This window comes from Leptonychotes weddellii, chromosome 12 (genome assembly GCF_054177405.1).
Source record: "Leptonychotes weddellii isolate Sample4059 chromosome 12, ASM5417740v2, whole genome shotgun sequence".
NCBI classification, from domain to species: Eukaryota; Metazoa; Chordata; class Mammalia; order Carnivora; family Phocidae; genus Leptonychotes; species Leptonychotes weddellii.
In genome coordinates this window covers 36,266,608-36,279,903 of record NC_138380.1, presented here as the reverse complement: position 1 = coordinate 36,279,903, position 13,296 = coordinate 36,266,608, and the positions used below count along the sequence as shown (strand labels likewise).

General features: G+C 35.7%; 1 protein-coding gene across 1 annotated transcript; it reads right to left on the bottom strand.

Annotated features, from left to right (window-relative positions):
• Positions 1–5,716: 5,716 nt before the first annotated feature.
• THAP5 (THAP domain containing 5) lies at positions 5,717–13,228 on the bottom strand. Its single transcript, XM_006732353.3, has 3 exons — positions 13,037–13,228; positions 9,445–9,637; positions 5,717–8,945 (listed from the first exon to the last, which is right to left on the bottom strand). Exons 1-3 carry the CDS (start codon positions 13,114–13,116, stop codon positions 8,037–8,039), a joined length of 1,182 nt encoding a protein of 393 aa, XP_006732416.1. The 5' UTR covers positions 13,117–13,228; the 3' UTR covers positions 5,717–8,036.
• Positions 13,229–13,296: the final 68 nt, after the last annotated feature.

Genomic DNA, 13,296 nt, shown 5'->3' with positions numbered 1-13,296 from the left:
TTTTTTTTAAAGATTTTATTTATTTATTTATTTGAGACAGAGAGAATGAGAGACAGAGAGCATGAGAGGGAGGAGGGTCAGAGGGAGAAGCAGACTCCCTGCCGAGCAGGGAGCCCGATGCGGGACTCGATCCCGGGACTCCAGGATCATGACCTGAGCCGAAGGCAGTCGCTTAACCAACTGAGCCACCCAGGCGCCCTGGTTAATCTAGTTTTTATCAAGTTAGTTTTGCAGGCCCAGACACTGAATCTAAGAAGGCAGAGTTTTTTCCTCCTCCATAGTGCCAAAGATGAGTAAGTGTTGATCTCCACCTCTCAGTAACTTGCAGAGACTTACATATCAGAGACTGATAAGTAAGGTGGTAATTACGACTAAAAATGATCTAGTTATAATGATATAAATAGAGTTTGTGAAGACAGAGGAGTGAACAACTAACTGGTGTGTGTGTGTGACCACATTGAAAAGGTGACATTTGAACTGGTTCTTCAGTGATACTTAGGACCCACCCCTCATGAAGTTATTTCAGTTCTGCCCAGATTAACAAAAGAAGAAGACAGAAAGGAGAGATCTGTGGGACCACTTTATCTAAGTTTGGAAGCAATTTTTCTACACCAAACATTACTTGTTAAAACTAGATGCTCCACTCTCTATTCTTAGTAGAGGTGTCTCTTCATCCTCAGTATTTTGCTATTGCTAGGGAAGGAGCTTACCTCATTGTGACTTGGACTGCTTTGGCTGTCTTTTTTTCTCATTAAAAGGCTTTGATTACAGTACTTTTCTTCAGAAATGCATTTCTGTGATGATACCCAGTAATGTGCTTCTGCCTACTGACAAAGGAGACTAGATTATATTACTGAGGCAAGACAGATTTTTCAGTCTTATGAGTCTCAGCTCTATGCCCCTCCTATATTCTACCACATATTTTCCCTTCACATTTTCTCACTTCCCAAGTTAATAAAACTAAACTTGCAGGTGGCCTGCAAGTTGATATGCCAAAAGATGTGTCAGACCTCCAAAGCATCAAATTTTTTTTTAATTTTTTATTTATTTGTTTGAGAGAGAGAGTGAGAGAAAGTGTGAGAGCAGGGTGAGGGGCGGAGGGAGAAGCAGACTCCCCTCTGAGCAGGGAGCCCGATGCGGGGCTCGATCCCAGGACCCTGGGATCATGACCTGAGCCGAAGGCAGATGCTTAACCGACCGAGCCACCCAGGTTCCCCCAAAGCATCAAATTTAACAAAGCAAACCAAATCTCTCTTTAACATATTACTTAATATTCCAAAGAGGAATAGATGAATGCTTTCTTATTTAGTGACTGGGGATTATTTGGAAACTCTGAATGAGGCCCTTGCTCCTCCACCTCATTCTCTCAAAAACTCCCTCTCATATTTTAATACCCCATCATTGAACTGATTGACTTCTTTTTCATCCATGGTTCAGATATACTCTAGTCTCATGTCAGTAAATTCATTTTCACCTAGACTAAACAAGTTAGCAAGTTCAATAAAATTAACCTCTTCACATTTATGATATTCTAGTCTGTTGTGCGTATTAAAACACTACACATTTTTACTAATGGAAAACCTGAACCATGCACTGAAAGAAATAAAGATTAGGTTCCCTCTGAACTTGGCTTCTGCCCATTGCTTCTCACTTTGAATTATATTTCAGTAACCAAGAAACAAGTGAACTGAACTTAAATGGTATTTTCCAATAATCAAAATAGTATTTATATAATCTCTGAATTTATTTTTCTGACAGTCTATGTAGTAATTTAATCATTAAAATTTATTTTTCAGAAAATATGAAATAACACCAGTCTGAAACTCTTAAGAATTCTGTGTAGAATTTACCCAGCCCACTTTTGGATATGGGCCGATTTTCTTTTTAATCCCAGTTCTACTCCACATAGCTAAATTGGTGGGGTTTTTTGTGTATTCAAATCTAGAATAGAAGCTTTCCCATTTTTTTATTTCAGAGTGCTTAGGGAATAAAGTATGTAAAGAGCTTTTGATTTATGATTTATGGCACAATGTAAAATGTACAGTATTATTGCACTGTTTAAATTTTTTGGAGTCATTTATCCCTTTCCTAATAGAAATTATGGGTTCTCTTTCCAGAAAAATGTCTGTACATATAATATTTTGCATTAAATTTTAGGGTATCTAGTGACCCTCCTGGAGACTTCCTATAGTTCAGACTCCATGTTACAAAACTCAAGTCTGGAAGGAATGCTACTTCACATTTACTAGGTACTATTTATAGTATGTCAATGAAAGATTTAAAGTAGCATTACACATGTCAAAGCTTACTTCTCAAGCTTTGTGAAATTAACAGAAAATGTCTGTATAGATTGCAAACTGCAGGCACTGAATGCTGTAACATCTCCAAACATAAAAAAATTTAAAAATAAAAGTAGCATTATTTACATTATAATGAATTTAACAGAGCCTGCCTGAATAATGGGGGCATAATGCATCGTAGAGCTGCAAATTGGTTATCTGGTGACTGTCTCAATGTGGAGAAAGAATTAGACCCAACAAAATAGTTCCTGAAGTATGGTTTAGTACGTGACCAGTTGTTCACTTGACAAATATTTATGGAGCTCCTACTTTGTATTAGAAATTGTGCTAGGGGGACCTGGGTGGCTCAGCCAGTTAAGCATCTGCCTACAGCTCAGGTCATGACCCCAGGGTCCTGGAATTGAGCCCTGCAATAGGCTCCCTGCTCAGCAGGGGGTCTGCTTCTCCCTCTCCCTCTGTCTCTCCCTGCTCATGCTCTCTCTCTCTCATAAATAAAATCTTAAAATAAATAATAAATTGTGCTACACAATGAAGCTTAAAAGTTTGTAAAAAGTTCACACTTTGAAGGTATGAAAATTTATATTGGGGGTTTAAGAACAAGTAAAGAAGCAATAATGATACTGGAAGATAGTTATTATAATAGGGGTAAGTAAAGGTAGCTAATGGATAAAACGGTCATTTGGAAAGGCAAATAAAGGCTTTCTAGATAAAATGATAGTCCTAAAGGATAAATAGAAATAAACCCATTAGTCTAAAAGATATGTTTAAAAAGTCAGTACTCTCTAAGCCTTGTTACAAAAAACTGCAGTCCTCCTTCATTTCTTGCTCCTGAGTCAACCTTTCCAATGATATATGCGGATTCTTTATGTATTTACCTATTTACCTCAACATGTTTGTTATTTTTAAAGTTTTTGCATTTAGGCATTATCTTTTGATATTCCACTATGGTTGATGAGAACTTTGCTTTAATTACATCCTACTCCTTGCTCCTGGCCCCAGCACAAACATATGCACGCACACACACACACCCATCCTCCTATTAGTGTTTATATTGCATTTACATGATTTCAACTATGTAAATAGTGTGTACTAAAATATAATGGCTTGACCTTTCTACATATTTTAATATTTGTTCTGATTTTATGTAGTTTTCTTTGTATTTATTATTAATTCAACCCTCAATTCTACCCCAGATATGTGAAATTCCTCTAAAGGTGCTAACACATTAGTTATTCTATCAATTTTCTTCTTCTTGAAGAACTCTATCCTTGAACATTTTGACCTACTCCAGTTTGGACTGGTGGCTCTCTACACCTGTGGTCAGGCTGTTATGTTGGGATCTCCCCTAACTACCAAATTGGAATTCCCTCTGCTTCCTTCTTGATTTGGATTTCCTTTTTCCTATTTCTTTCTTTTTTTTTTTTTTAAAGATTTTATTTATTTATTCATGAGAGACAGAGAGAGAGAGAGAGGCAGAGGGAGAAGCAGGCTCCCAAGGAGCAGGGAGCCCGATGCGGGACTCGATCCCAGGACCCTGGGATCATGACCCGAGCCGAAGGCAGACGCTTAACCATCTGAGCCACCCAGGTGCCCTCCTTTTTCCTATTTCTAATCTTTAGATCAATTGAATGATAAATGATCATCTAGGAAATAACTTTAGAAGCCATTCTCTTGATTTTCTTTTATAGCCTTATTTCTGTAGGATGCATTTTCCAATAGCTGCCTTAAAGGATACAGAGGAGACAATATTTTGAGACTTTGGATATAGAATTCTATCTTGGAAATCTTTTTCTCTCAGAACTTTCAGATCATTGATCTCTTGTCTTCTTGCTTCCAGTGTAGCCATTCAGAAATTTGAAGCTGTTCTATTCTTGACCCCTTTGGTTTTTCCCTTGCTGAAAGTTAAGATCTTCTGTGTCTAAAGTTTGACTTTTAAAAATAATGTGCTTTGGTGTGTCCCTAATGCCACACTTTAAATTACTAGAGCTCTTTTTAATACTCCTCTTTTAAAAAACATAGTTTTTGTTTTGTTTCCAAGTATGCAACATACTTCTGAGTAAATGTTAAGTACAGTTGGGTTCTTTCCCCTAATGTTTCTTCTAGTGTTTTCTCTAAATTGCTTTCTACTTGTTATCTTTAATATTTTCAATTGACTGTTGACTGTCGGTTGGCAGGACACTGATGAAAACCTCAGTACTCAGGGATGAGTCATTTCCATAACCTTACTATAGAGCAATGATTCTCACCTTTTGCTGTATATGAAAATCACCGGAGAAAAATTTTAAACCACAAATACTCAGGTTTTATACCAGACCAATTGAATCAGTTTGGGTAATGAAAAAATTTATAACTTCTCAAGTGATTTTGATGCAGTAAAGGTTAAGAATCACTGCTGCAGAGTGACTTTGCTGGACTCCGTTGGAACCTCCAATGTGAAATCTGGTTTTCTCATGATGTTTGTCAAATTCCCAAGAGAAAACTAGAGGGTATAAGCTTGGTTGCCATTGTTCTGGAAACCAAGTATGTGATACAGGCTGGGTTGGAGCTCACTATTCAGCTTACAAACTTTCACTTAATACCTCTTTGCAGTATGGCATCCCTGCCCATTATCTTTTCTGAAGAACTTGTTTCATCCTCTCTAGAGAATAAACTTCCAAATCTTTTGACAGTTTAGAAGAGGGACACCAGCCAAGTTGTGTGGGATGACTACTGCTTGTTAATAACAACTGCATTTTTTTTTTAACGTGTCTTCACACCCTCTCCTCCAATTCCAGATATCTGTTGACTTCAATTACTGTCTTTCATGATTCTGTGATAGAAACTGAGTTGCTTGTTGGCTTCTTCACTGTGTCTGAGGTCTCATTTTCTAGAGCCTCTCCATGTGGCTTTGGCTTTTCCAGCATGGTCTCAGGGTAATCACACATTTTATAGGGCATCTGGCATTCTAAGAGATACTGTTCCAAAGAGGAAGTGAAAGCTGCCAGGTCAACTAAGGTCCAAGTTTAGCTCGCTCTATCACTTTCACTGTATTCTATTGGTCAAAGCACTCACAAAGACCACCAGATTAAAAAAGGTAGAAAAATAAATTCCACCTCTTGTTAAGGGAGTGACAAAGTCACACTATAGAAGAGAATACAGAATGAGATATATTCAGTAGCCATATTTAGACTTACTTCCTTTTTAATTATATAGGATAGAAAGCAGAAAATATTTTGGGGTGGGAATAGCCTTCCACATGAAAATCAATTCATAGATAGCATAGCAGATTCTTGGTAAATTGTATTGTCCACTGAAGACACAGAATGTTTCAAAGATTATGTGAAGACCTAGGTCTTTCCCTAAACATTCTAAAGGTACTAAGGACCTATTTTGTAAGAAGGTTCTTGATTTTAAGTGACAAGAATCAAGTAGGCAAATTCAAAATATTCATCCATTTATTGAGTGAATTACATTGTCAAAGAAACCAGTGATCAATGAAAATCCTGCTTTAAAAAGCTTACAATCTAGTTGAAAGAACAGCCAAAGATATCATAATATAAAAAAGTATAAGGCAAACACTGTTACGTTATAAAACAAAGTCCTGTAAGAGCAGAGAGAAAACAATTTTGACTAGAAAAAGGGAAACAAAATTCAACCAAAGCTTCAATTTTGACTGGTTGGATTTAGGGAATAAAATAAGGATGAAGAAAGCCACCTGCATGGCATGTTCAGAAAATGCTAAGTAGTCCAGCGTGGCTAGAACACAGGATGAAGCAAATCACAGAGGATCATATATGGTAACAAGCTCAGCTTTATTCTGTAGGTATTCAAGAGTAATTTCAGATTTCTGAGCTGGGAAAGTTAAGTAGTGAGTGGATGATATTGTTAGATCTACAAGTTGAAGTAAAAAAGCTGACAGAATATAGAAGATACAGAAAGGACTGAAAATATTGGCAAGATTAGTTAAAGAGACCCTATAATAATCCAACTAAGAAATAAAGTTGGGTAGAGCCCCCAAATATATTTAGAAATTAACAGGTTGGAAACATCCTGAACTGAGTATAGGCAAGCCAAGAAAATATCTTAAATATTTATAATGTATTAAGTTTAAAGAAATACAACTAGGTTAAATTATTCCTGAGTAAACTACAACTTCAAACAAAGAGAAAATACAATATACACAATTAAAAAGAGTTGAAACATTATTTTATAATGACTTATCAAGGTTATTCTCATCTATATTATTTATTTTAAAGAAGTACTGTAAAATGCAACATGGGAATACTTAAAAATAACATATTAATTCTACCAATTATTTGCACATAATTTATGCAAAAAATTAAGGTTTTTTTTCCCCTCCCATGGTCACATAATAAAGGTATCTCTAAATCAACTTTTCGTATTTAGCACATATTTATATAATACCAATTAATTTTATTAGCTTGAAAAAACAAAAGTGTGGCCAAAAATATTCACCATGAATTTACAAAATAATTAGTGTACTATCTGCTGTGCAGTCAACTAATATTTATTGAGCACCTCCCATTTTCCAGAACCAAAAACATGTTACCTCAGAGAATTCTCAAAACCCTCTGAGAAAGGTATTTTTTATAAAAAAGATGAGAAAAGTATGAATCGGACTGATAGGAACTTGCTCAATAATATAATCAGTAATATTTAATTATATTAACTCCCAATTTTAGAAGATCATTGTTTTTCACATTTCTATTGCTCCAAGTCTTCGCTTTCTTTTTTTTTTAATATCACCATCATTCCTTTCCTAGTCTAAGAACATTACTATATATCATCTAATTTCTTGCTTATAAATTTTAATAAAATGTATGTAAGTGGGCACGTATAATATCAAGTACTACTCTATCATTCTGGAATTTAAAAATGACAAAAGCACATACTTTAAAAAGCTACACATTAGATACAAGCTATGATTTCTAAAATATAGTAATATATAGATTTAAAAAAATTTAACCTCATTAAAATTTTTGGTTTATAAATTACAACCTTAAATACAGAATGTTAAGATTAAATGACTATGTATTATGATGGTCAGCTACATATAAGGTACCAAAATACATATTCTTTTAAGTTTAAAGTACCCCTCCTATGAACTGGGCTAATGGATATTTTAGTTCAACTGGAATAAAACTATAAAAGGAGTACTTTCCTTTATTATTACAAATAACTGCAGTCAACAAGTCAAACACCATGGAATTCAATTTTGAAGATAATCCAATAGTAAATAACATCAAATACTAGCCAACATATAGTATAATGTAAGTATATATTACCTTATAAAAAAGTTTTTCTATTAAAAAAGTATTTTAATAGAAAGAAACTATAAACAGACTAGGTTTTAAGTGCCCTTATTTTACAGATTACAGACTGAGGCTCAATAGTAATTTGCCCAAGTCATATGCCAATGGTAGAACCAGGACTGATACCTGAGCCTGATTTCTCTTCTGGGCTCCTTTCACCATATCCATGTTCTCTCATTTTATGAATCGTATTATTTATTCACTCTAATTTGGAAGATTACCAAGTAGTGAAACTTTTTCTCTACAGCCCAACAACTCTAGTTTTTCTTAAAAATGGATATTACAAGAACAGGATGCAGTTTTTAACGTTAGAATACTTTTGCTTAAGATGGAACTTTATACAGGAAAGAGTTCACTTTACACATAATTTGGTTTGGCTGCAAAAAGCTTTATAAAAGTCATAGCATTAAAACCTCTTTACACTCTATATCATAGTAACTTCATATGTTGTGAAATGGTTTTCTATAATCTTGACATTTTCTTCAGATAGCCAGTGTTCCTGTTTTAACTGCCTTATAAGAGCTTCCAAAGACTTCAATCTTCCAAGAGTTTGTTGTTCTTGTAGCTCAAGAAGAGTTATTTTTGAATGTAGTTTAGAGACTTTCTGCCAGAGATGTTCCTTATTTATATCTTGTCTGCAGTAAGAATGTTCAGTTTGTAAAACTTCTGTCTCATAGTCTATATCCTTATATAAGGAGTCTTCAATGTCTAGATCTCCCATTTCCACGGTTTCTTTTTCAGCAGATACAAAAGAATTAATTGGTTTGGAATTTTGTGTGGGTACAAAAATGGCAATAACAGATTCTTTATTTGCATTTAATTCTTCAACTGTTTGAGTAATTGTGCTGAATAAGAACGGACTTTCCTGTGCTGACTTAATTTCCGTGGAATTATTTGTAAAGTTTGGGTTAGCAAGATGATTTGTAGTTATTTCAAACACTTCTTGGGTTTCCAAAGACGGCTGCACATCTTCTGAATTTGAAGTTGTCAAAGTAATAGTGGTAGAATTTAGATTCTCAAAAGATGTGTGAAAACCACCTATATCTATGTCTTGGGTAACTGATGTTTCCAAGGTAGATACTGGCTTTCCAATATCTTGTTTAACCAGATTAAGAGTTAATATGTTATTTTGTATATTTTCTGGTTTTGGAGCTGGTAGCTTCACCAAGGTAGATGAATTAAGTAATTCTGTGTGTTCAGGGAGGACATCTGTATTAACTGTATTTTTCTTTAGCTCATTTGATGCAAATGATTCTTGTGACTTGGCTTTTAGGCACACTTCTTTCTCATCTAATTTTTTCTTCTGAGATTTTTTTTTGGAAGGGTCTTTTTCCTAGAAAATAATATTTTCAAATTCTAAAGATGTCCTCACTAACCTTATTCTCTTTTTAGTCAGTGCTGAATATTTAATTATAACTTTGAGCAGTATATTGGCCAAGTAAATTAACACAGTTAAAAAATGTTCTAAGCATGTAACAACTCAAAATCACCTTAAAGTGTTTTTTAAAAAGTATTAAGCATATTCAATATATGATGGAAATATTTCAGATCAAAGACCAGTAGCAAAATCTTAGATCATTAACTTACATTAATAACTTAATGATTTATGTACATGTTATCTTTTGTTCTTCAGTTTAAATCTTTTTAATGGTTTAAAATTTTTAAATTATCATACTTTTAGTAAAAGTGTCAATTAGTCTTCCTTTTTCTTAAGTATCTTTTCCCAGCAGTCACCTTTCCCTCTCCCTCCCTTAACCTCATTACCTGCCACCCTGCAACCTACCACCCTGCTCAGCATTATCCCCCACTCCCCTATGCTCTTCCTCCAATACCTGATTGTCTTCAGGCAAAGAAAATATTGTTGGAATTGCAGTTTGTTTCAAATATCGAATACCCCATCTGATGTCAAGAGAGTCAGGAGTAAAATGGTCACTACACAGGAACTGGTATTTACTGGGTACCCATGAATCTCGTTTCATATTCTTTAACCATTTTTCAAGTCTTTCTTTGTCATGCAGAGGAAACCTGAAATTAAAAAAGGAAACTTCGCTGTATTTTTTGCAAATTCCAGGACTGCATATACAGGTAATCTATGCATTGAGTGCTGCAAAAAAGGAAAGGTAACCATCCACACCATGTAAGAGCATCTTCATGGCATTACTACATCATCTCTACAGTAAAGATGACTAAGCTGTAAGATGTGCAGGCAAAGCTTTTCAGAAGAATGGCTGATAGGGGTACCTGGGTGGCTCAGTCGCTTGAGCATCCGGCTCTTGATTTCTGCTCAGGTCATGATTTTGGGGTCCTGGATTGAACCCCACGTTAGGCTCTACGCTAAGCGTGGAGCCTGCTTGAGATTCTCTCTCTCCCTCTGCCCCTCCCCCGCTCCTGCACATGCATACACATGCGCACTCTCTCTCTCTCTCAATAAGTAAAATCTTAAAAAAAAAAAAAAAAAAAAAAGGCTGGTAAAACATAACTTAAGTCCTTTCAAGTAAAATATGTGTGTTCCAACAAAGGGTAAAATCTACTCCTATTTTCTGTGGATTATATTTTATTTTTATTTTGTTGGATATTTTGCCTAGAACTACATAAACTACAAAGTCCCATTCAAATGTATTCTATACTAATACTACAAGTCAAATGGTGTCTTGTCTGTAATTCAAGGAAGTATTAAGCTTTAGGCTCTTATTTATATTAACATTTTAAAAATAAGTTAGTTCAAACAAGTGATTTAATTGAAAATGAATACTAAATCTTATAAAACTACTAATATTCCATTCCCTTTACCACAATCAGTCTCAATTCTACCCATATGTAATTTAGTCTAATATTTCTGAGAACCCTAAAATTCAAGTTTTGAAAGAAAACTGAAACAAGAACTAAACATGTTATAAAGAACTCTCAGATATTTTATAACATGAAATAAATCAAATAGAAAATACAAAGAAAGTTCTTTATATGTGTTGTTCTTTGCTGACAATAACCTTTATTTAGAGTTGGTGCTAACACTGAAATATATTTTATAAGCAAAATTAGGCTAATGATTGAATCTCACAGAAAACTTTTTCCTACCAGTCTAAATAGGTTTCAGTTAAAACTGTATTAAACAGTTAATAATATTTGTTTCTTTCAATGATTTTATGAGAACAGTCTAATATGTTTTTTAAAAATAATAACCTAAGGTTTCTCATACAAAAAGCAGCAATTATACATTCCCTCTCAATCCAGACCATTTAGTTTATGCTTTATAATAGCATGCCTCCCCCCCATCCCAGCAAATATTGATAACTCTTTAAGATGCTAAGGAAAAGGAGTATGGGTACTTTATAGGAAATAATTTTTAACCCAGATACTCTTACATGGAAAAATCAGATGATCTACCTTTGGAAATTCTTACCACAGATATAATGTTCACACATGGTTTGAAGAGTCCTTAACCTTGCACACATCAAGAATTCAGGTTATAAATATAATAGACATAACCAGAAAAGGCATTTAAAGACAAAGAGAATTTTTTCAGAAGACCTGAATTCTGTTAGCCAGAGAAAAGTTCATACCTTTTCTGCTACATCTAAAATGAGAATATGCCCTTTACAATATTTTCACATGTAATCTCATGTATAAGGATGCCGTTTGCAAATTATTTCTATTGTTCCTATATACTACGTTACCAAACAATTAAAAAAAAAACACTCTATGAATATCCTTGCTGGTAACTGGATTGCAATGCTTTCTCAGCAGGTAAATCTCTAAGCAACCTCCTGTAATAGGTTTCCTAAATAACTTAGTATCTTTACAGTGGTTCATTTTGTTTTGTAATTTTGTTTCACTGTCTTATTAATTCCCAAAAAAGCATAAAATAATCACAGTATAAACTTAACACTGTATGTGTACATAAGCTGAATTCTCAAATTAATATATAGTATAGCTTGCTACAGTGTTAGCATTAACAAATTCAGTTCTTCAAGTTTGGTGCTATTAGGGGAATAAAAGTGATTCAATTTTTACTTTGCGGCTTACATATGGGAATAAACTCAAAACATCCACTTTCAGTAATTTCACATTTTGAGGAAAAAAATCTTTATAACTGACTTCCTCTCACATTATTATTTTTCCCTCCTTAAAAATAGTAACTATGGAAAGATTTAAAGAATTGGGGAGTCTGGGGTTGGTTATCTCCCCCCCAAAATGAAGGCCGAATAAATCTGGGAAATGGGGCTACATCAAGTTCCACATGATTTTTTTTTTTACAAATCTTCAAGAGCCACAGCTATTGACATACTAGCATTTCCCCAAAACTCTCTCTCTGCAGCTCATGGGCTTCAAGTGGGAAAAAATCCCGGAAATACTGCCACATGTGAATTATTTTAGGTTATCAGGTTTTTTTCCACTAGTTAAGATAATGGAAAGCAACCGTGTCCATCAACAGAGCGCTTCTGGTCTAAAGAAAAACAGGCTTCACAAAACAGCTGGTAAAAATCTAAGAGAGTAAAAGACGGCCAGGTTAGAGCTAAATGAATTATTTTTACAAACAAGAAAAAAGGAAATAAAATATTGTAAATATGTTGATTCTCACATATTACGCACGTACTGAATGTCAAGTGCTGCTTTACCTATTTACACACTAAGTGAAGTAGGTACAATTAGTATCTCCACTTTACAGGTGAGAGATCTTAGGCATACAGAGTTTAAATAATTTGCAGGAGGTCAGTCAGCTACAGAGTGGTGGAGCCAGGTTTTGAAGCTACTGAGTCCGGCTTTGGAGCCTGGACTCTACATTACTACACATTACCGCTTCCCCGTTCTTCTAAATAAAAATGAGTACTTCTGTGGTCTCACGGAACTATTTCCTGGCAGTAGTAATTCGGCACAACACTCACCTTGTTCTCTGTACGAATGAAGCGTATATACAGAGCCCTGAGCAGGACAGGTTGTAATCCTGGCTCTCTCACAAAACTTTCAAGGTAACCTACTTTCTAAAAGGCCTCGGTTTCCTCGGGAGAAAAATGTAATTAAGGAACACCTATGTAAACTAACTCACAGAAGGTGTAAGTGCACCTTCCGCTTGACAGGTTTGATGTGTACCTTAAAAGGTGGTTAGTGTCCTTCAGTGACATGAGATCAGCTGAGGTGGAGAAACGCTCCGAAAAGCACGGAGCACCGCCCCAAACTGTACTTTTTTAGTGGGTTATTTAACACCCAAAAAGGCCCCTATGCCTCACCACCAGCCCCGTGACCTTGCTCAGTTAGGAAATTTCTAGGTAAACTGAATTCGAGCCTTCGCGTCCTTCTCCCGCGCAGTGAAGAACCACGCCGGGAGAGCCGAGGACGTATTTCCAGATACCTCAAATCCTAGCCCCGGACGCCACAGGACCGTGGCCCAAAGGTAAGGCTGACGCTTCTACTCCAGAGACAACTTACGGATAAAAACTCAGCTTCCGGTCTTTACTGTTTCGTCCCCGACGGTTCTTACAGCAAATCGCTGCGCAATAGCGAGGCATCGCTCGGGTGAGGCTCCCAAAACCGGGAGGGCCCTCCTTGACAAGAGTGGAGCGGTAAACCCAGGCCTCCCTAGCCACTGCGCCTGCGCTGGAATAGGCCGAGAGGAAAGACGTCGCAATCGTCGACTCACTTCCGCTTCTGCAGGCTTCAGCACCGCCCTTTCTGGAGGTTGGGGCCGG